Source organism: Alligator sinensis, unplaced genomic scaffold (genome assembly GCF_000455745.1).
Source record: "Alligator sinensis unplaced genomic scaffold, ASM45574v1 scaffold1119_1, whole genome shotgun sequence".
Lineage (NCBI taxonomy): Eukaryota > Metazoa > Chordata > Crocodylia > Alligatoridae > Alligator > Alligator sinensis.
In genome coordinates, this window is record NW_005842777.1 from 472,869 (window position 1) to 497,180 (window position 24,312).

The following is a 24,312-nucleotide window of genomic DNA, read 5'->3' on the forward strand; positions in this document are numbered from 1 at the left end:
CAGGAATGCATTGGAGCTGCCATCAGGTGTTCTTCTGCCACCCTGCTCATCTCACAAGTCACATGAACACGACCGGGATGCATCCACAATGAGCTCTTGGTATTGTTGACAGATGGTGTGTGTTCAAGTGGTCTTCAGGGTGCTCTAACCTACATCTAGGGAATATCCCAGTGCCTAGCAGTGTCCTGATTGGGAAAGTGCAAAAGGCACCCCTACACCTAACTTACACAGCAGTGCCGAGTGCTGATCAAGCTTTTACTATTGCAATATCCATTGGAACATTACGGATAAGTATCAACAGAAATAGTGAACCATCCATTCTATACCCATCCCTCAAAACAAATAGAGAACTATTCATTCTACACCATAAAGGGCAAAGACTAGCTCTCAGTATTGCTCAGCAGAGTTCAATAACTTAACACTGAGAAATTCACTGATCCCATTAGGAGCTCTAGGCATGTGATGAAATGACATTGGTTGAGATCAACCACACAGCTCAGAGAATGGAATTCACCCAAAGACAGCAATTAGTGTAGGCAATCTGTTTTAGCAATGGGAAAGCTATGTAATGTATAATTGATTTTTATCGTATTTATATATTGTGGTCAGTAGTCCTGATGTGTTTTGATCACATATAATTCAGGTCACTGCTATTAGAGTGAGGTCCTGGCTATTCTTATAAAGAGGTTTCTCAAATTATAAGAGCAACCAGCATCAGTATAAATAGAAATGTTTCTAAAGACATCATCTGTAATGGCCATTAAAGGGAGGAAGATATCACTCCCAGCATTTTCCATTTACTTTGCTTGAAAAGTGAAAGGATTTCAGAATTTATAGGCTGTATTTATACTTGCTATTCAAGTTTCCTGACTGCACAGACACTGCCCTACCCAAGCTAAGGGAGGAAAACAAGGAAAATCAGCCATTGTGAGGCAAGAATGTGCCCATTCAAAAATACTTTCCACTTAACTGTGCAAGTGGGTGCTGAAACACTTGTTTTCCTTTAACGCTGTGTTTCAGGTTTGCTTTGCTATTTTTCACATCTCTAGCTGCCTAACTCAGGCATTTTACATATCATATGTTAAGTACCTGACCCAGAGATAGGATGAGCACCTGCTACTCCTACTAAGGTTTCCCACATCTCTGGATCTAGACCAAACTCCTTCAAAATCTGGGAAACAAATGTAACTGAGAGAGCGATCCCTAGTTAAGAAGCACCCATTGGAACTTAAATGTGTTGAACTGATGAAGAATATCAGTGTATCACTATGTTAATGGGACAAGACCAGAGCAAACCAGATCATACTCCAGTGCATATTAGAACTAGGTATACCCTGCCACTGGCCTCCATTTTTTGCGCATAAATTATTCAGAGTACAATTCTGAAACTGTAATTTATATTTCTGAAGGGTCAAAATTCCTTCTCTGCAGACACATGCAAGGATTTAGACATCTACTTGACCTACACTTGGGGTGATAAGTTGTTAGCTTCAACAATTTTGCATCAGAAAGAAGAGGCCTGATGAATGCCAGGGTTAAAGCCAGGCCCATAAAGCTCAGTGGTTATGCAACAGTGGTTATGCGAGCGAATCAAAAACATTTCTACAGACTTTCAAATCAGTATTTCTCAGAGATTTTTGTCTTTTTCAGAGTGCCATAGTCAATCTAACCACGATCAAAAATGACAGGAAAAAGGTAAGACAGTTCAGGGATTCAGGGCAGTCACTTCCCCATTTATTTTAAACAAAATATTATAGCTCAAGGCCTTTATTGCAGTGTTTGACTGAAATTTTCTTCCTAAGTGTAAAGGCTTAGGTTTTCATGAGACCTGGTGATTCTGATGGCCTAAAATGAAGTACATGCTAGGGGCCTGATTTGCAGAAAGATCAGTACTCCCCCATTTTGATAGCCAGGGCTCCTAAACAAGCATCAGTTTGGACATCCAGAAACAAAGGCACTTACAATCATCAGTCACCTATGCAAATGTAGGCCAGCATGCTTTCTGTGTATCATGGAGAATTACACAGACTTCACAGGAAATTTCTGTAAAGTGCTGTAAATGTGGGAAGCATTCTGTTAATGGCAAGTTTTAGCTCCTATTTTAGGTTTGAAATTCATTTTTAGATTAATATGCATTAATTATGCAATTACACACTGAATACAGAGCAGATGAAGAACTATTTGAATTAATAAAACTTTGTAAAGCTGATATTACATAGCAAGTAAATGTGCCCCTATGAATAGTGTCACTAACACATATACACGTATTGTCACTAAGACATATACACACACTAACACACTATAACACATTCTTGTATCTGCTAACTTTATACACTTTAAGGGGGACTTGCTATGTAGTTATTATCTATGCAGTTTGTGGATGAAACCTGTTTTGTAAATAAACCCATTCCCTTCACCTAAAACATTAATGTGAACCTGCTTGGGATTTCTACATACAATCTCAAAGAAATGCCTTTACACACCAGAAGCAGAGCAGAAATAAGGGCCAGAGTCTGCAATTAATAATGGGAATTGGGAAAGATCCTCAGACGTGACTAGTCATTTTGCCTTCTCAAATTCAAGATGCAGATGTTCAGCCCTGAGGAAGCCCTAGGTGTACACCCAGAACAGGAGACATCCAATTTACTTGTGAATATCTTGGCCATAGAGCCTCCTACCACAGACCCACTGGCTACAGAGATTTTACCGGGACTGCTTCCAGTAGTAATCATGACACTTGGTATTGGCAGGATTGGGCTTTAAATTTGTAGGTCTAGAATACTTACAAAATGAGCAGTCTGGCAAGCAAAGTTAGATTTTGCAAAACATTTTATTGTCAAAATGCAGGATTTTAGAGTCTTGGGGAAGAGGGGGAAGCAAGTTAAACTGGAATGCCTTATACTTGGCAGTTTAAAAGAATGCTTTCACAGTTACAGCTGAGACCTTCAACTTTGCCTGCAAATGAAACACTTTAAATAACAATCAGTTACACAACCTGCTTACAAGCAGCAGCTTATCTCACAAGACCTCTAGTAACAAATTTTCTTTGTGGCAACAGCATATCCAGCTGACTTCTACAATGTTGACCGGCTTTGTTTATTCTGACTGTCAATCCTTCTTTTAAGTGCTTCATCTGGCACAAGATCTGATCTTTTTACATCAGAATGGACACAGCCAATCTTAGGGCAGCTGTTAAAAAGAAGAGAAAGACTCTAATAAAATACATTTGTCATATGAAAGTAGTCTTTGCTGTCTCCCTTCCAACTTCTCCACCCCTCCAAATTCACTTTCTATCAGATATTTGCTGCATCTTTTCCTTCATAGAAAAAAAAAACTCTGTTGGAAAAAAACATCTAATTAAACGAGTGGGAATGGATGGCTCAAACAAATGAGTGTGATGAAATATTCAACCTTTCAGCTGTAGGTCACTGACATCATTCTGGCATGAGTTGCCTGTGGAAGTGATGAACAGGAATATTGTTGACTGCATTCCTTGTATTTTATATCTGGAAGTCATGTGGTTTCGACAGGGAAAGATATTCAGTGATTCAAGGTCTTTCTTCCTGGGTGGTAGAACCCAACATGTACAGCAGATACCTATAGTTAAAACATGAGAGCTCTCACTTTTCTTGGAGCTCTGTTTTTTTAGGATGTGAGACAGGGAACTGGAAGTCAGCACTTGGAGCTTCCCCCATTTGCCTTGGGCAAATCACCAAATCACTTCATGCTTCAGTCCTCCAATCTATGAAATGATTAGAATAGTACCTTGCCTGCTAAAAGCTTTGTGAGGATTAACTAATTATCAAGTGCCTTGAGAGCCTCCTATAAACATCTTTTGTAAACACCAGGTATTAGCAGAGCCTCCACAGCAGTGGAAGGCACAGGGACAGGTGTCAGGGATGCCATGCTGAGATACTCTAAGGTGCAGTCAAATTGATCTTGGCAGAAGAGCCTGTCTGTGGGCGCGTTAAGGGGACTGTGGGCAAGTCAGGTGACTGGATGATGCACAGCCAGTGGCCTGTGAAGTGCATCAATCAGATCCAGAAGCCTCAGAACATAAGTACAAAAAACATGTGCATGCCGTAGCCAGTACTACAACCCCTTGCCTAGTTATGTCTGTAGCTCTAGGAGAGGATGGAAGAGGATTCAGTCTCCCATTCCTTTCTCCCTCTCAGCTGTTTGCTGCTCCCCTGACACAGACCACTACTTTGGGTTTTGACTCAGAGTTCAGGAGTTTGCCCGTAAACCACGGTAAAGATATTGTTTTTCCCCTGAATATGGCTGTCAAGAATGCAAATGGAAATGTCCCCACTGGAGGTGGGGACCTTAGGGATAAGATGAAATAGGATCCCCAGACTGTGGCTTTTCAAAAAATGACTCTATTTGTCAGAAAAATGTTGAAATTACATAACAACTTGGCTCACTTAAACCTACATATACATGCAGAACCAAGAGTTGAGGGTAGATTGCCCACAAAACTTTCTAAATTGAATTACAGCAAAACCTCGTTATTACTCATCTATACTTCTGATGTTCTATATGATTATATCAGAAAAAACAAATAAAGAACCATAAAAAATTATGTGAACGTTGCAAAGTAACTACACTCAGAAATACCAGAACTGAGGTTGCACCTACCTTCTTAATTATTGCATTTTCTAGCTTCTTGATTCCCCTCAATGATAATGTGCTTTCAAGGTGTGATTTTTGTGTTTACATTTCTTGGTCTCTCTAGATGTGAAATAGAAGACCCTCGGTCCCCAAACCAGTCTCTTCCATTCTGCTATTATACCCAGTAGCTCCTACTCTCAGGTGCAGGAATCTTGCTCAGTCCTTGCATCCTTGGGAAGGAGCGCACACGGCCATTCTGTGGACATAATGTGCGAGCAGGACAACATGCTTTCTGGAGAATTGTGTTGCTGTTCTTTGCCCTAAAGGTGTATGCAAACTGCAGTCTTCCTGAAGCACAAAGCTTGGCTAAGTTTGGGTGAATGTTCACAGGTCAACAAAAGGGCCATCCCTGATGGCAGTTACAAATGGGGTGACCCCTTGTAAGTCCCCACTCAAAAGTATGAGAAGCTCTAGTGTTTTCAATGTAAAGACGTTTTTAAGAGATGTTCTGATTAAAGTTCAAAACAAAACAAAACAAAACAAAAACATCAGCTTGAGTTAGAAACCTGGCAAGGAAAATTTTGAGTATATCAGTAAAATTTTGGTAAAAGTTTTAAGTGTCTAGAGAGAGAGCCCTATGATGGAAAGTGACAGGTGATTTTAACTCCAGATGATGCTACCAACCCTGCCTGTAGTAAAAAAAAGTTACTGCAGTTGGTAAGTCCGGTATAACTCATTCTTCTTTTTGATCATTTTTCCTTTTCCTTAACAGTTTATGATTTTCCATATTATTTCCTTTCTCTTATTATCCTGAGAAACAGAAATCTTCAATAGGGATTACACTGCAATCTTTTTTCCTCATGTTTGTAGAGGAGCAAGTTTATTATTTTTTTTTTAACAATGACTCTCAGAGTTTCAAAACCACATAATACAGTATAACCTCAAATCCAGCATGCTCAGGACCAAGCCCCTGCCGGAAATTAGAAAATTCTGGTTTTTTAAAACCGGAGCGGCGGCCGGTTACGGATTGCAGAGGAGGGAGGCACGTAACAGCGACTGGTCCCAGAGCGGCAGCCGCACGTGGAGTGGGGTGCTGGATGCTCACATGCAAGCTTCCCCCTCTACATCTGGAGGAGCTGGGGGGGGTGGGGAGAAGAGAGCTTAAAAAATGCCAGATTTTTGAGAATTCTGTATTTTTGATATCCAGATTTATGAGGTTATACTGTAGTAAAAAATGAACTAAACTTTCAGAAGTGAATGTTTCTCTCTGTTGTTGATGGCTTTTTTAGATCTTCATTATTCCACTGTGCAGGGGTTACTTCCTCACATGCTTCCTGAACATTTCCTTAGATATTGATTTCCTTTTAAAAAGTTATGCTCCATGTGTACTGTGCTAATGAGGAGACTGAATTGAGGCAACCTAAGTAATACTTCCTTCAGCCCTGCCAACATAAATGTTTCCTAGAAGTGAAGTAAGATTCTACTTACACAACAAGGCAAGTCATTTTCCACCCATTCTTGCTAGCTTACCGTGCTTTTTTCTTTTTCTGTTCTTGTCTTTGGATCATTTTTAATATGGCTTCTTCTTCATAAGCATGGCCACAGACTTTATTTCGAACTGGCCTCTTCATTTCCATCTGCAATCAATAAGACTATTTCACTGACCCGATTATGATCTTGATGAATACAGTCTCAGAATTACTATGGGACACACACTAATTCAGTTAGTTTCGCTAGTTCAGTTTCACTAGTTTCAGTGTAAAGAATCAGATCATATTTATAACCCTTCTTTCTTTCTAGCCAATTTAACGTATGCCTTTATGATCCAGTTGTATTGTTACAATCATCCATGCCTCTCTGTATTAGAAAGAGATCAGCATTGTACTATTTCTAAGTGGAAAAAGTGCTCTCCTCTGGCAACATATGATTTTACAGGATAAACTGCATTATAGTGGAGAGGTTTTGTTTCAGGCAAAGTAGTTCAGCTACAACAAGACATAAAATGATGTTGCCTGGTTTCTAGAAATCCATATATATTTACAACAAATAAGTATGTTTTATATGCAGGAATAAAAGATGACAGTCGCTAGGAAGAACCAGTAAAGTAATGAGAAAGTCTTTTACATGGCAGTGATGGCATACCTGTGTGATAGGACAAAGAAATTTCATCTGACTTTGAGTCACTGTAATATCTTCATCAATGTGTTCAATGGCCTCATCAGCATCTGTTTGAAGACCAACTACAATGAAGAACAACAATACAATTATTGATTTAATTCAACATCTAAAGAAAGAGTCACAGATTTTGTTTAGTTTTTTAATCAGCATTTGCCAAACATGGTCTCATAGTGGTCTTTGAGACGACAACAAATTTCCTTGCACTGTTGCTTGGATGGGAAACTACTGCAAAAATTCTGCTTTCTGTGGGCAAATGTGGATTTTAAATGGGGACTCCTATAAACATAATTAATACACAGTACTAAGCAAGGGAGAATTGAAAGTTTATTTCAGCAAGTTCTACATGGTAAAGGAATTTGTTACTTCTGTTAAAACCTCAGTGGGCACATCTACATGTGCTATTAATTTAAAGTTGGCTCACTGCACTGTAAAAATACTGCACAGTAAGCCTACAGGGGAACATGTCTACACGTGCTCCCTCTTGGAAGAAGATTTGCTCCCAATGGGAGCCACCTAGTACAGGGATGCTCCATCCCTACTTGGCCTCCCTGCAGCAGGAGGGGGAGCTCCAGGCTCCCCCCAACCCCCTGCTAGCCTCGGGGCTGGCAAGGGGTATAGGGTGGTCCCAATGGGCACGGGGCTGGGAGAGCTCAGCTGTCTCCTGGCCCCATGCACATTGAGAGGGGACCTGATGTACACAGGGCCAGGAGAGAGCTGCTCTCACAGCAGGCAGAGTTCTCTTGGCCCCGTGCATATCTGGACACAGCTGCTAGCAAGCCCCCTGCCCGGCAGGATTCCCAGCCCCTGTTTTCTCCCTAGGGAGCTGGCTGTTCTGGGGGACAAGCAAGGGCTGGATTTCCAGTCCCTACTCACTCCCCAGAGGAGAGGAGGGATGGGACAGAGAGCTCCCCAGTCGTGGCCCTGATCAGCTCCCAGCTCCTGGTGGGAGCCAAGGAGTTAACCAGCACCAGGACCGTAGACAGACAGCTCCCTGTCCTGCGTGGCCCCCTGCTGCCTAGGCTGATCGGAAACAAATTTGCTCTTGGCCAGTGTCTACATGTGTTTTACTGCACAGTATCTACTATGCAGCTATTTTACTACCTGTATGTATAGGTAGTAGCTTACTGCACAGTAGACTAATTTACTGCATAGTAAATGTGAGCACTTGTAGATGGTGATGCTTTACTGCGCAGCAGACTAATCTACTGTGCAGTAAAGCGCCTCGTGTAGACACACCCAGCACATCCTAAAATGGGGAGACAACATATATTCTCACCGCAAAGTAAATTCAGATCAACACCAATCATTTTAACGGGTTTTCCCAGCTGTAATTTATGACAGAATGAAAGGTATGGCTGTTCAGTAGTCATTCCCTCCTACATTAATAAAAAGTCTGTTCAGTTTTAATCAACTCTGTTCACACATCTTAGCAGAAACTAAACAGCCCATTTTCTTAAAGCAACATGCATCTTCACAATTAATATGAACAAGTCCAAGATGAACTTTCAAATAGGCTGAAACATCAATTTTCTATGTATAAATAGGTTAAAAATTATTGACCCACATACATGGTAATTAAGTTTATGCAAAAATCCCACTCCTGGTATTAGCTCTATTGTAGCTGCTCCAACCCCGTTTACTGCTCTATGCCCCCGTTTCCCCATTATTCAGTCAAGTGGGACCTTTAGAGATCTATGGCATTTTTACATGTGCTCCCGACGTGGCACTGGGAACTTTTAATTAGTGAGCCATACTAATTAAAAGCGCCCAGTGCACGTGTTCCCAACGTGGCATTAGCAGCACAGCGCATCTCCGTGCTGAGAAAATGGTGGTGTGCTTTGAACTAAAGCACATTGAACGTGTTTTAGTTCAAAGCGCGCTGCTCCCATTTTCTCAGTGCGGAGGCGTGCTATGCCACTAATACATGTGACATGCAAGGCTGCCACAGTGCGTCAATTAATGTGCTCCAGCAGTCTCGATTAATCAAGTCAGCTCTAACGTGCTGGATTTCCGGCACGCCAGAGCAGACTCCTTGCATGATGTTCCTTAGCTCCTGGCATGCATCTCTAGTGTCACTAAAGGATAGTTATATTGGCATGGCATTCAACTGTTTTCAATTTACAGGCACTGGATCAAGTAAACCCCAATCCCAGCTCCACCTTCCAACGCAAAACTTCTTGTTCCTGTACATTTTTCTCTTGTGCATCTTTCCTCCTCTTCCTCCCTGCCCTAAATTGCTCACTCTCCCTTCCAACTGGCAACCCACAAAGAGCTTCTAAAGTGGCTGTAGGATGATTCTGATATAAAGACTTATTTGGGCTAGCATCCGAGATACTTTTTATTCTGGCAAGCATCTTTGTTAAGGAGGCTTCACTTGCCCAAATGCTAGAGGTGTAGCAAATAAAAGGGAGAGAGAATTATCAACAAAACAAACTGGTAAGTTTTACTTGCAAGAATATTTACAAATACCTTTCTGATATTTTGGCACAGGCAAATACTAAAGGTAAAGACTGAGAGGGATCCACCTAATGATCTGTAAATACAGAACTGGGTAGCACAGAGAAAGCAGGGACCTATCATAGTTTACTATTTCAAAGTTTTTCTTCATATGCAACTTTTGGAAATTAACATACAAAATTAAGCACAGAATCAGCATTTTGTATTTTGTGGAAAGCACAACAAACTGTCTTGTGAAAGCTGGGGGGCAAGAATCTTTTTTAAAAAAAACCAAACAAACAGTTTTCTCCATATGACACAACAGGTAAATTCTGATATAGGAATCAAATAAAACAGCCAGCTTCAGCAATATGCAAAACTTCAACAACCAAAAATGCCAAATAGAATCCTTTATCGAAGTACAGCATTGATTCTTTTCCTACAGGCTATGCCAGTGAAGCACAATAGGTACAGATTTTCCCATAAAACCAACGTTTCTGCAAATGTTGGCACAATAAAGCTTTGATCTTTCCTGCAGAAAACATCTGGTAGGTTACACTTTTGTAGGCTGCATTTTGTTCCAGTTCAAGAACCTGGCATACATTAGATGTTCCAGCACATGATGTCTATAGCAATCAAATCAGAATGCCGCAGGGTTGCAGATGAGCTGCAGGATAAATAATTGCTAATCGCAGAAAATCTTTTCATTGCTGATGATGTTTGGATACCAAAGGAGCTGGAAAAGGCTCTGAAGCTTAGATTATGTATTACATAGTTTTACAAAAATAGTCCTCATAAAACTTCGAACAAAAGACTTTTGTCAATAATTTCAAACCCAGGTGTCTAAGGTTAGGCACTTAAGAGGCTTAAATTGTAAAGGCACCAAAGGATGCAATTCACCAAGAAACTGAGACATCTTAAACAAGACTTTGGGGGCATTAAGATGCTTATGTTTGACATACTGATTCACTGAAACTGCACTTAGTCAAATGAGACCTTCTAGGTAGGTTCCCAAGTTTCTGCCAGAAAACTTCTTTAGCTATCTAACAGTCAGCTACTGTTTATGGCCAGAGGTGCCACGGTCTTGAAAAAGCCAGCTCTTTAGATGCTTGTGGCCATTTAGAATTCCATAGATTGCCATTCACTGAAAAGAGCAATCTATCCACCTGCACATTAAAGGAGATCTTAGACCTGATCTTGGGGGCCGGACTTGAAGATCTGTTCAGGTCCCTTCCGACCCTAGAAACTATGAAACCAGGGGTGGGCAATTATTTTGGCTGGAGGGTCACTTAATGAGTTTTGGGGACCTGTTGAAGAGCACATCCATCTCCCTCCCCTCCCCTCTCTTTTTTGCTCTGCCCCCCTCCCTCCAAAACCTGGTTGGAGCTGTAGTTTTCCAGGAGCCCCGAAGCTCAGCTGTGGACCCAGATGGAGATTTCCACTGTGGTGGGCAGCAGCGTCAACTGTGGGTGCAGCCAGCAGGGTCTGGAGCCCCAACGCGGAACCTGCCAGCGGTGTCACAGCTGACAGTACCACCCCCTGGCATGGCAGAAGCTCCTGCTTGGGTCCAGAGCTGATGCTGCCAGGAGGTACCAGGTTGGGGATACGGGTAGGAGCTTCTACTGCACTGGCAGTGTGGCAGAACTGCCATCAGGGCTCCTGAATATGCTGCCAGTGGCATCCACGGCTGATGCCACCAGCCACCTGCTGCAGCTGAAGCCCGCACCCAGGTCCACAACTGAAGCTGCTGCATCAAGGTTCATGCTGCTAGGTGGAAGCAGTCCCTCCCACCCCCGGCACCATGCAGCACCAGAACCAGAAGCTGCCAGTGGGTGAGATCCAATGAGTTGGTGGCCATTCACCCACGGGCCAGACTGAATCTGTTGGCAAGTCAGATCCGGCCCACAGGCTGGATTTTGCCCACCTCTGTCTAAGATGCCCAAGTCTAAGTGGGGTTACAGGGAGTGAATGGGTGCCCCACCCTAGCATCTAACTTGGAGCTGAAAGAGGGCACTGAAGAACTGGACAGAGGGACTGCAGACAAACCCCTCTCTTTAGTATTTCTTATTGGCTGGCACAGGCATCCCCCACTCAAGATGCTAAGTACTACAAATCCCCTTTTCGGCCACATCAGTGTTTCCATTTAAAGTTCAGGAGCTTAGGTACCTAACTCGTAGAATCATAGAAGAACTGGTCTGGAATGCACCTCGGGAGGTCTCCTACTCTACCCCCTGCTCTGTCTGATTCATTCCAGTCAAATCTCTGTCTAACCTGGTCTTAAAAACTTCCAGGGATAGAGACTCCATAGCCTCTCTACATAATCTTACAAATTCACAAACTCAGGCCTGTGAAGTTCATTCCCAGAGGTGGGCACCTAAATATAGGCTGCCAGAAAGTTCAGAGCTATCACCCCTAATTCCTTTGTGTGAATGTCACCTTGGACCCTTCAGCTCCCACTGACTTCAGAGAGATTTAGAAGAGCTCATCACTTATGAAAAACAGGCTGCTCTTTGTCTAAATATGAATAATAAATTCTAGGGCCTACGTTTAGGTACCCAAGGCATTTTTACATGTGCTCCAGGGATTGGGGGGGGCACTCTAATTAAAGCACCTGCAGTGACTCGTGTATCAGTGTCCCCACACTTCAAAATGGCAGCACGGGTGCTTTAACTAAAGTTTGTGCAACAAGCTTTAATATAAGCACCCCCGCCACCACCATGAAGCATGGGGACACTGATGCATGAGACACAGAAGGTGGCTGGAGCACTCTCTGGCAGATTCGATTAATTGAGTCTGCTCCAAAACGGTGTAATTAGAGTGCATTGGAACAGTCTTCCCACACGTCTACAGGCACCCCAGGTTTGAAATTTAGTATGAATCTGGCAGAGTGACTGGACTCCTCATAGCCTGGACCTACAGTTCTTTGTGAACTCACAAGCATTTTAATCCTTGCTCCTACTCTGAATCTGGCTTTAGATCTTTCAGGCTCATGTTTGTACAGTACCTACCACAAAGGGACCCTGGCCTCTCGGTGTTAGCCCATTACAAATAGTGATAACAAAGAACTATTTAAAATGTGTTCTGGAAGCATTCCTACCAACGCCATGCCCAATTTATATTTTTCCCAGCAGTTATTGTACCGGTACAGTTACGTAAGCAGCACTTTAAAATATCAACAGACTTTTAGCATAAACTGAATATGCTCCCCAGAGATTTGCTGGCACTCCTGAGTGCTTTGGACTATGGAAGAAGTGAGGAAAGTAGGCTTTTCTGGTGACAGCAAATCCTGTAGAGATCACACAGGAGAACAGACACAATTTTTGTGATCTTGACCACATACAGACCCTGGATTAGTTAAGAAGGCAGATGTTCTAAGCCATGGATCCGTTCCTGCACATTCTTACTGACACCAACAGCTTCATGCAGCAGTAAGGGATTATTCACCAAGGACAATGTGTACAAAGGCTTCTAGGAAATGGGGACCTATGTCAGTAAGTGTATCTGACTTTTCTGCATGGAGAAGAAAAAAAATTCCAGGTCATGCATATTTCAGTTAAACCATTTTTCTGTAATTGGGCTTTCTTTGTCAATTAGTACCACGTGAAGAAACACTGAAGCTAATCTTTGCGTCTTGTTGTTGAACTACAAACGCTGACATGAGCAACTGAAACGCACCCATATACTCTACATTTAGAGCTCTGAGAGATCATATTTAAAGAGTTTTAAGATGTCAAGTGTTTCTACCCTGGCTCTTATCACCACAGAAGTCTGTAATGAGTTTCTCATTAATACTACAAATTGTACCTTGCTATTTAAGATGTAATTTGTGCAGCCTATTAGTGCCCAGAATGGCATTACAATGCAGTGTCAAAGTCACTATTTTTGGTAAAACAGTATAATGAGTTTGACAACTGCACATGTTTTTGATGTATTCAATTTTAATTCAAGGCAACTAGTAGGGTATGTTATATTTCTGTGACTTATTTCATCTTTCAAAAATAGTTAATATCAGTTAAATAAGCTTTTCTCAACATCTTGGAAAGCCTGGCAAAGCTCATATTTTTCACAAATAGGGAAACCACAGCATAGGTATTAACTATGTCCAAGTTTACATTAAGTGTATAGTACACAAGCAATAACATTTCCCATCTGATCACATGCTTAGTAAACAATTAACTTTAGCAGTTCATTTTTTTCCACACTGCAAACCATTTCCTTTCACATGTAAATAACCTTCTCAAATTCCTAGCACATATTAGTAGAGTGAAACTTCACTAATTTATTCCTTACTAATTCAGTCTCTCATCAAAATTCACTCATACAAAAAGTGGTGCCTCTGAACCTTCTCAAGGAAGGTTCAATCATAAAGTCTCAGAAGCTGTATAAACTCATATTACTAAGACTTCATTATTTTGGCATATCTGCTTACAAGTCATGGGTATGAGTGCTATAGAAAACTGTAATTTAAAGAAAAACAAAACTACCATCAGAAATAAAGTAAGAGAAATTTTGTGTTAGATTGTCCATTCTTTATTTTTTGTGTTTGCTCAATCACATGCTAAACCTGTAAAATTCAAACACATGCACAAGGTCTCTTCCAGTCAAAATTATAGCATGTAATATAATGGCAAAGGCTGTTTTTAAAACGGCACAAGCCCAGCTAGAATACAGTCTGGGCTCACACGTTTGCTCCTAAGGCCCCAGCTCCTAGAGGAACATGATTTTTTTTGTTCATCTAAAAATTAGCCTTAATGTTGTGCAGGGAACCTTGAAAACCTGTTTTGAGTGTAGCTGATTTAGAGACACCTGTCCGCATCTGCAGGCAGCCAGAAACAAGAACTCCGAAAGGGGATAATCTGCTATAGTTATCTCGATAGCAAGTTACCACAACTGGATGGCTTGGAAGATATGGTATATGGTAGGTAGAGGGCAACATGCACAGTCTTTCACCCCACTGGAGCAGATATTGTTAGTTTAAGTGCTATGAGTGTTGCCACTCCTACCTCGGTAGGGAAAAAGAGGTCTCTGCTGTCTATTCTAAGGAGAGAAGGGTGACAATGCTACTGTTGCATGCCACTGTAAGCTTGCCTTCTGATTGCTGCTGCTTATTCCAGTGAGAGGTGGGACTTGTTGCTGCTTCCAGAAGGACAGAGTGCCTGTTTATCACTCTTGATTCTTTAGGGGTAGGAGGTTTGCTCTGCTGCTCCATACAGAGCATGGTGACACATGTACAGAGGTACCAGCTTCTCTTAATCCAGTTCTGGGTATAAGATACACTGTAAGCTTCAGCACCCTCTTTGCTTTTTGTCTCTATGACATTTTTTTCCTTTGCAAAAGGGCTATGAAGGCTCTGATCCTTTTAGTCAATTGGTAACGTTAAGCATGCATGTAAGCTGTTGCAGGCTGGAGCCTAGACAGAAAAGGTCTCGACTCCAAAGAGTGAGAGAACTTGACTACAAAGGGTCCAGTGTACTGTTAGTTTGATAGAAATAGCAGCAACTGGGCCTGGCTGGGAAAACTCCAAGACAAGCATAAGGAAGGGCTAACAAAATGCCAGTGCACTTGCCAGCTGGATAAAGAAAGCAGCAGGAGGTAGGGGCAGGCTGAGTGTCATTCACAGCAGCAGCAGATTCACTAGTTGCCTTGAATCTGCAAATCATATGGGGGCTACTGAATTGGCCAGTATGAAGAGAATCCCTGTGATTGGAGGAGAAAGGGATGAGCACAGCAAAAAACTGAGTTCAAGGTAGATCATTTTAACTAAAGGCAAATTAATCAGCGAGTGGAAGGTCTTGATATAATACTCTATCCATCTTCTCCATTTGTACTTCAGTTAATTTGCAAAGAATGGAGCAGTCTCACTGGTAGCTAAACATATATCTAAAATGTGTATGTTTATATACAGCTAAACAGAACCTCAAACACTTCAGTGTGGTACACTACATCTCTATACATTTAAGCAATTGTGCATTTAGAGTCTTACTAGTTTTACATTCTAGTGTGTTAGAAAATGGTGACTGATACACAGCTTTTTTACTGAATAAGTAAACTTTTGCTCATGATTTTTGTCACACAGCAACATTAAAAGAATAAGCAGCATTTCATTAAACACAACACAGTGCATAAAATGTATTTTTATTAAACAAAACAGTCTTAAATGTTTCAAATAAAGAAACTTCTCTATGAATATGAAAACGAAGCCAAAAAGTAAAAGGAACTACAAAGTAGGAGACTGAGCTCAGTCAGGAACTGTAACAGTAAAAATTGTTGGATATATTCTCAAACCTGGCTGAGTTGCTACAAGGGAAATGGAATGGATCCAACTGACATTTGCCACACAAGTACACTGCTGAAAAAGCCAAAGGATAACTCCCAGTTTGAATGGGTTGCCTGTCTATCCATCAGTGCTTTGAACAAAAAAGTCTGTGATAACTGAGAAAGAAAAGTTTGGGTCTGGGCATTACAGCAAGTCAAGTAATTTAGATATAGTTATCTTTGATAGAAAGGCCAGTAATAGTTCAATTTGCCTTGAAATATGCCAACAGAGGCTGCAGGATACAGTTTAATTTGTCTTTTAAGAGAAGAAATAAGGTGAGCAATCTATAAATGCAGTCAGAGAGAATTTAAAGGCTTTTGACTTTTGCCAGGAGGCAAGCAACAGTTTGGTTTGCCAACCCAGCCAAACTAGGCTTTGCAGTAAAACATGTCCCAATCTGACTACTTTACTGGTGTTGCAATATACACTTTGATTTGAGGAAGGTGGTTTATAACACATTTTAGAGCCTTGCAACTGCAAATCTGGGTGCAGATTTTTTTTTGTGGTTTTTTTCAGTGAAGTGTCTGGAAAATGAACTCCAAACCATCCTGCCTCTTCCAGGTGTGGAACTGGAAAAGACAGAAACTGACATCAGCAGCTGCCTCTAAAATTACCTCTATATGCCATTAAATCCACAACAAAGGACAGTGTACTTGCCCGCTTAATGAAGCATTTAACCACTAAGCTGCAGGCCTTTTAGGATACATTGTTCCCAGTGGAAACAGTCTTCTCCTTTGATCTTATGTTGCTATGGTGGTAGAAATCATGTCAGTTTTTTGCAATGACCTTAATGAAAACAAGTCCATACCCCAGGATCTAGATCCAAATGCAATGGCACACAGGTTACTCAAATGTAAGTGAAAATGGAAGAAAACACTTTACACAAAATACAAATCATCTATAAAACAATTAGGAAAACTAACTGTGAGTTATTCAGTCAAAAATTCCATGGATTTCTTCTGGGTACATCTATAAAAACTTCAACTAATACACTACTCAAAGTCAATTATAAAATTTGATTTCTTTCAAAGCAATGAAAAAAATGCTTTGGATATACAGTTTCTCTAGATACGAATTTTAAAAAAGGATAATTAATTATGAATCTGCAATTCAGTTATTTGGAAGGCCAACAGAGAGACACAACTCTGGCTGCAAGACACTTTCTCATGGCCTTCAAAACTCAGTATGAGGAGTCAGTGTGTCGAAACTGGGAGGAATGACAGTAATTCCTTACTCCAAAAACTTGGGATGTTTGGAATGAAAACTGTCTCGGAAGATGTTGGGCTTGCCTATTAAGTGCTGATAGGCTCCAATGAACCACCCTTTATGGAAAACTTGAGCAGACTGGATTTCTCCGTCTCAAGACGATAGCCTTATGGACTTGCCATCTTTAGCTAAAAAATAACTTACGCAGCACAGGCCTGCTGAAAATAATCACATTTATAACCAAATCACCTTGGAGACCTGGAAATTGTAAGTCTTCATTGATGGTACTAATAGTATGACTAGGAGAAGTCTCATACACACCATGGCACAGGCAAAGGAAGACAGACTGACTGGAACATTCATTACCATGAACCTCCCCTCCATGACATCAGCCTTTGTCACAGACCTCAGAAGAGAAGATTCCTATTGTTGCGATCTTCTACTGTTCAACCCACTATGAACTGAAGAAGTGTTCCTTGGAAACTACATAGAATATCAGTTCTCTTTTCTGTGCTCAGAAAACATTTCACTTACCAGAGATTTGCGGCAGAAAGTGAACTTACTCATGGGAGAGGAAGAAAGTAGTCATCTCAAATACACAAAAGCGGTTGCAAAGGACATGGGGGATTAGGGGGGGAATATTCACCACTTCATTAGAAGATGAACCTTCCATTACACAGAGGAAGGGATCTAGGATGTCACTGATGCAATGCCCATCTCCACAGGGAAGCTACTGCAAAACGGTGAGGGCACGAGTTTAAAATTCAGTATAGCTCATCAACGTATTGTGTGGAACTTCTTATTCTGCACTAAAAGGTTTTGGTAGTGTGGTATAAAAGTGTCCACAGAAGGACCTGGGAGTAACAGCAATTTGGAGTATGTTAAGGAGTAAGTACTTGGATACTCCACTTGATGACCTCCATACAAACCACTTCTGAACAATCCATGACAAACTTGCACGTTCTGAATGATCAGTTCACAAACACACACCTCCCCCAACACTATCAGCAAGAAAATGTTTTTCAGATCTTGGCACTTACATTCTCCAAAGTAATTTTCCCAATGCACATGTGCCATCACCAAAGTCACTTCCTCACTGCCAACGTGCCATCACCGATGCTTGTAGGCCATAACTGCCTCAACACAAGAGATGGTCAAAAATCTTCTGATGAAACATTTTTCTTTTGGAAAATGTTGATTTAACAGAACTGAAGTGTCCCATGGGAACAGCTGGATGCTATCAAAAATTTAGATGGAAACCAGGAAGGGAGGCGCACAGGCTGGCCAGCCTACTTACCTGGTTTCCAGCCAGCAAATCAGGAAAGCTGAGTGGCAGTCCACCCTCTGCCTGGCTCCCCAGCAGACCAATGAGAGAGCTAAGCAGCCCATCTGCCCACCATACAACTATAGAGCTAACTATCTGGCAAGATCCCAGCCAGGGAGGAGGGGCAGCCTAGCTCCCCAGCTACTTCTGGGGAGGGGCAGCTGGCCCACAGTGAAGCCAGCCAGTCAGCTCCCCAGCTGACTGTCTCTCTGTGGCTGGCTCTCCAGCTGCCCAGCTGGCCTTCCAGCTTGCAGGCCCCCGTGCAGGTTTCTCTGTTTTGCTGAAAGTTGTGGGATGCCGATACTTTATTCTAATGCAGGGGAATTTCCTATAAAATAGAAATTCCCTGACTGGACACACCCCCAAAATCGCTATAAAAAAAGTGTTCTGGGTGATAATGACCACAAAAATATGATAAGAAAGTGGGGTACATTTGTGTGTGTACTTTGTGTGCTGGTGGGCATAACTGATTTCAGAGAATGGCCAGGGTGTAATCACAGAATCACAGAGAAGTAGGCCTAGAAGGGACCTCGAAGATCATCTAGGCATGTGGGGGCCAACATTTGTTGGCAGGCATGCCACAAATTAGTCTTGCACCCTCCCTCACTACCACTCTGATCCTTTTCCCTTACTTGATCTGTTACTCTAGTTTCTGCTCCCATGCCATATCCACTGCTCTGCTGCCTCCCCTACCTGCCACATGCTGCACACAGAGGTTGCCAGTGCCACCGGTTGGCCAGCCCTGATCTAGTCCAATCCCCCGACTCAAGGCAAATTCTGGAGTGGCTGCAGCCCCCCCCATAGGCCTCCTGCCAGTGCTGCTGCCCATGCCAGTGCTGCTGCCCATCCCGAGTGCAGCCTGGCCCAGGCCTCTGGTGGGCAGAGCCCGGTGCTGTCCCAGTCCCAGCTCGCCCTGCACACAAATCTGGGGGCATGCCCCCCCCGCCCTTTTGGGGTGTGCATGGCTCAGTCTGGCTATGCAGTGCCTGCCCCTGCCCCACTCCCTTCCTCCCCGCAGGGGTCTACGGGAGCAGGGCTGATGGGGAGGGGGATACAGCCACTCCAGAATTCACTGTAGTCTCCCCTAACTCCCCTCCTAGTACTGCCACCACCTGCCCCAAACCCAGTTCAGTCCAGCCCAGCCCTGCTGGGAAAAGCTCAGTGCCACCCTGGCCACAGCCCACCCCACCCCATGCAGATCTGGGGCACATACACCCCATGCCCTCCCCAGCGCGTACACCAGCGGGAGCTACCCTCCCCCCCTCCCCTGGACGAGCTGCTCGCAGCTCTGCCCCGCACCCTGCCCTGCCCTGCACCCTGCCCCAGCCCCACTCCCTCTGGCACCATGGGGGCCTCAATCTGCTGCCCCTTAAAAACAAGAAAAAAATATAAGGGGGTATAGGAGCTGAAACTTTGAGTCAGAAGGGGTACACTTTTTTAAAAAGCTTGAAAACCCCTTTTCTACACTAAAGGCATCCCCTCATCCCCATATCATTCATGGAAACCCCTTTCCTGCATCCCACTGTACTCCAGAATCACTGCAGGGAGGAGGGGCCCAGTCAAACTTACCAAACCAGTACTGCCCAGCCTTTTCAGCCTGGGGCCAGCTGAGCGGTACCAGGTCCATCTGTGGGCCTGATGCAGCCATGTGGGAATGGCCTGGCCAGAGCCAATTCAGCCACCTGGGGCTTGGAAATTGGGTGGTGGGAGAGTGGTGGGAGGGTTAACACAAACAAATTTCCAACACCACCAAATTTCCAGACCTGTTGGAAGGATGAGACAGTTCCATGGGCTGGATGTGGCCTACAAGCTGGGGGTTGAGCACCTCAGCAGCAAAAAATTAAGGAGGGAATGCAATAGTTATCACAGCGGCCACCTCAGGACATTCATCTTGTTCACTTTTCTCCCCTGGACCAGAGGATGTTCCTGGGCCTTCCCAGCAACTGTCACAGGTAATGGAGGAAACAGCAAGGCCAAAGTGGGTTCCAGAAAGGGTGCGACCCATGCAGAGATCCCAACATCCTCTACAAGACTAGCTGTACTGTCAGAAATTTTACTATCCTAAGTGCAGGCAATGACTGCCGGTTGTCCATACCTAGGAAGAATCTTCTAATCCTACCTCCTTTGATAGAAAGGCAGGGAGGAACAGCCAATAGAGGCCCTCCCAGGCTCCAGAAAGATACAGGGGAAACAGAAGTCTGTCCAAGCCCTCCTATCCTACTGTGCATTATCTTTCCATGTCTGGAATACTGTATCTCTCTCCATCAGTTTTTTTTATGTACCTACACAGCCTCTCTCACTGTAGTGCCTGAGCACCTAGAAATTAACCATTTGTGGAATAACAGTCCCTAGCACTTTCATCTCAAAGCACTTTATGTAAGAAAGTTATGAAAGAACATGTATGCATGTTATGGGAAAAGAGATATGCGAACACGTTTGGGAAATGACGTGTCTACTGTCATCCAGAAAAACAGTCATAGAACAAGGAACTAATAAACTCAGGCCCCTAAGGTCCAGGCCAGTGGTCTATCCACTCAACACTGCCCCCCCCATAATGCACACAGGCAACGAACAGAATTTTCAAATACATTCTGAGCACACACATCAACTGCATAACAGGGTGGATAAAAATCAACAATTTTTAAAAAATAAAAAACCCAGATTTTTCTATTTAATTCATATTTTTATTATTTAATCATATTTTATTATTTAATCATATTTTTTATTTTTAATATCCTTTTAAAATAAAATAAACCTATATAAAGAGAGTTTTAATTTAAGATACGTTAAAGCTCAAAGACTTCTAATTATATACTATTTGAGACAATACATTCATGTAACCTTCTTAGAAGTTTTTTAAATAGGTCGCAACAGGCCATGAACTATATTCAGGGAGCAATCTTATGGGGTTCCCAGAGGCTCATCTATAGATTAGTAAAGATTAAAGAAACCCACCCTATTTCCAGTGGGACTCTAGAAGATCCCATTAAGCATCTCTGATGCTTACTTTCAGTTCTCAAGCTGTGGATTTGTATCTCCACAGATAACATCCTTGTTAACAGCAGTATATGGAGATGAGAGATAACAGATCTGATTACCTACCCATCAGCCCTCTTGTCTCTCTGCACTTTCAGAGAGAGGTAAGGGCTTAACACAAATTTGCAAAGTTTCAAGAAGTTAGTGAATAGAGGATTGTTGGGAGTGGAGTAGATCTGGGCAAGGAGAAGGAGTCTGCAGATAAATGCAAGGAGAGAGGGGTAGTAGAACAAAAGAGAAACATTTTGAGCGGAATATTCCAATAGTCTTGAGGGATAAGTTTCTGAGTATAGCCTTTCCATTGATTTGAGATCTAGAGACGGAAAAGTATGGTAGAAGGGAAAACCTATCATGGCAGCAGGGCTGCCAGGTCATAAAAGAGAGAAGAAATCAAAGATGAGAAGAAATCTAGAAGAAAGTGAAGAAAGTCCCAAGCTAATAACATATGGCTGCAGTGCTCATTTGATATCCTCCTAAGGTAGTGTCGCGTGGCAAAAATATCCCTCAAATATTTATGATTAATCTAGTGAATTGGAGATAGTTCACCTCCCAGTGACTTCACAAGTATCTGCTTCAATCAGCTTTGGTAAATAAAATTATGAAATAATTCAATTTTCTGATGTAGCTGCAATATTAATCTGAAAAAATATCAAAATAAATTACTGCTTTAAAATGTATAGTGTGTCTTCTAACAATGAAACCTACATCTATCTCTGAGTTGTGAATAATATGTATTCAAATTATATCAAACAACAAGAATGCACTTTTTGTAGAAAACAGTGATTAAAATTGAGGCTTCCTGATGAGTGATTTAAATCATAATTTAAATTGATTTGATTCAAATCAAATCCACCCTGATACTAAAGGCAACAAAAGCAATAGAAACTAGTGCAGCCTTCTAATTGCACAACAGCCAGGTTTATTTCCTACAACTTAAGTCATGCGCTGAAATAGCGTAAAGAACATGTGATTTTTTTTTGTGTTTTTTTTACAGTAGCAAGTAATATTTTAAAATGGTGTTTCCTGAAACTGAAATGCATGGGAAATGACAGGACATATTGGTTTTTCATGTCATATTTTAAAAAGTTAGGAAATAAACCTCACAGATCATTAAAAGAAAAGAGGAACTTACAGATATACTATTGCTCAAACATAAAACTACGAAGTTTTCACTTAGGTAAAGACAAGAGCTGTGATTATTTTGTGTGTCTGTGGAATACAACTTCTGGATATAGTAAGCCTATGCAAAGTGACAAAAGCCTTTGCTATTACAATCTTTATTGGGCTGCTTACAAACTAAAATAAAACTCATTCTTCTCAATTTGTCTAATACCCTTCAACAGAATCGTAGAAAAGTAGGGTTAAGAAGGGGCCTGAGGAGTTCGTATAGTCCAAACCTCTCCTTAAGGTAAGATCATCCTATAACAATAGCACAGAGTCCTATGAAGCTAAATGCAGTATCATCGTTACTTAAAAACACCTGTACAATTTTTTTTTTCAACCTCCCCTTACATGACAAGGCAGATTAGACTTTCTGAACAGCAGTTGGTAAAAAAAAATAAAAATCTATAACTAAAACCCAGAATTATAGATGTCCATAGTATATAACTGCCCTCTCCTGCTGATTCTAATTAACAGTTCCCTTTAGACCTGATCAATATTACATTCTCAACATTTCTCAGCTTGTACATTTTCTCTCTCCAGTGGTTTACCAATGTGTCCTTGCTAATGCAGTACATCCCTTGTAAATTGTTATTACTGCTATACTTGTCACTTGCATTGTACTGTCCGCATTTCAAACTTAATCCTGCAAATCTCTGCAGGGTACAGAACAGCAGGCAATGTATTAAGTGGCAGTGCTCAAGTGCAAGTATGTGTGGAGCTCCAGGAGGGCTGAGTACTTGGCACAGCCTTCCAAAGTCTCAAAGCTCTGTCATATCTACCCTTTTTAACCCAACCAGGTGAGAAAAAGAGCAGAGTTATTAGATGGAAATAAAGATCTTGAACCTTCTCAGCAGAGGTGTAGAGTGTTGTCTGTGTAAGCCATGGCAAGATCAGATGAGCAGGACAGGGAGTACAAGTGAAGCTCATACTGCATTAATGTTTAAGAAGACGCAATATTATTCTGGCCTCATAAAGAGACCAAGAGAGGAGTACATATCTTAGGGGCAGGTAAATAAACAAGCTATCACATGCCAAGTTTGAACATGAGCGACTGGTGCCTCCTGAATCTGGGGAGGCACCCGCAGAAGCTGCTGATGGTAGGGGTCCTGTCAGAGGGGGCACCAGCCCTACCAACAGCATCAGTGTTAGCCGTCAGGGCAGGCACCAGCCCCGTCGAGGGTGCACGTGCACCCCCAACCACTCGCCTATGAGTTAGAAGGTGAGTTCACACAGCACATCGACTATCCCATGGCAGCTGCTGGTGTGCATGATATTCCTCAGCACTAAATGTGAGGTGGCTTACCCCTCAAAGAAAGGGGGGCAAGCTGCCGCACATTCACTGTGTGCAGCCAGCAATCCCCAAAGCATAGCTGGCACGCTGTAAGTGCACACACCAGCACGGCCTCCTGAGAATCTGTCTGGCTAAGTACAGACAGTCAAAAAGCCCAAGGCTAAATCGATTCAGTCTTTTCAGGTTAGTCTAAACTTCAGAGATTAAACTAAGAAACAACTGGACAGACATTCACTTTTGATTCGGGAAATACAGCCACATGCCTACAGTGGCTCAGGCCAGAAGTGGGGGGACCGGGGGGGAGGGAGAGGTGGGGGGGGTGGGGGGGGGGGGGGGCACTAGAGCACAGCTCTCTGGCACAGTCAGCATGGGCTGTGTGTCTGCTTCCTCTTCCTGCTGCTCCTGAGGTCTCTGGGTTTTCCAGTCCAGAATCCTATGAGCATGACTCTGCAAGTTTGCTTATCACTTCCTCTTCTTGCTTCCAGGTGCATTGGGGATTTGTAGTCCACAGTCACAGCCAACAGTAAGTTTTTAGCAGTACAAGGAAGCTCTGTACTTGGGGGAAGGGAAGTTTAACCCCCTCCCTGACCCCAGCTGGGGTTTTGCCTTTGGGGGGAAGTCCCTGCCTCTCCCTTCCCCCCTCCAATCCTTTTCTCCTGGAGCAGACAGCACAGCCAGGGCTGAAAATCATGCTGGGATTTTGGGGGACTGTGATTTAACTTAAACCAGGAAGGGACCTGGGACAGAAGT

The 24,312-nt window shown here is 42.5% G+C and overlaps 1 protein-coding gene across 1 annotated transcript in view; it reads right to left on the minus strand.

Annotated features, from left to right (window-relative positions):
* Window positions 1–1,724: 1,724 nt before the first annotated feature.
* The window catches only part of NSMCE2 (NSE2 (MMS21) homolog, SMC5-SMC6 complex SUMO ligase), a 219,377-nt gene continuing 196,789 nt past the window's right edge, over window positions 1,725–24,312 (minus strand). The window contains exons 6-8 of the mRNA XM_006034852.3: window positions 6,754–6,851; window positions 6,142–6,248; window positions 1,725–3,189 (exon numbers count right to left, since the gene is read on the minus strand). Coding sequence (XP_006034914.1) covers window positions 3,075–3,189; window positions 6,142–6,248; window positions 6,754–6,851 — 320 coding nt within the window. The 3' untranslated portion in view covers window positions 1,725–3,074. The remainder of the gene's footprint in view (window positions 3,190–6,141; window positions 6,249–6,753; window positions 6,852–24,312) is intronic.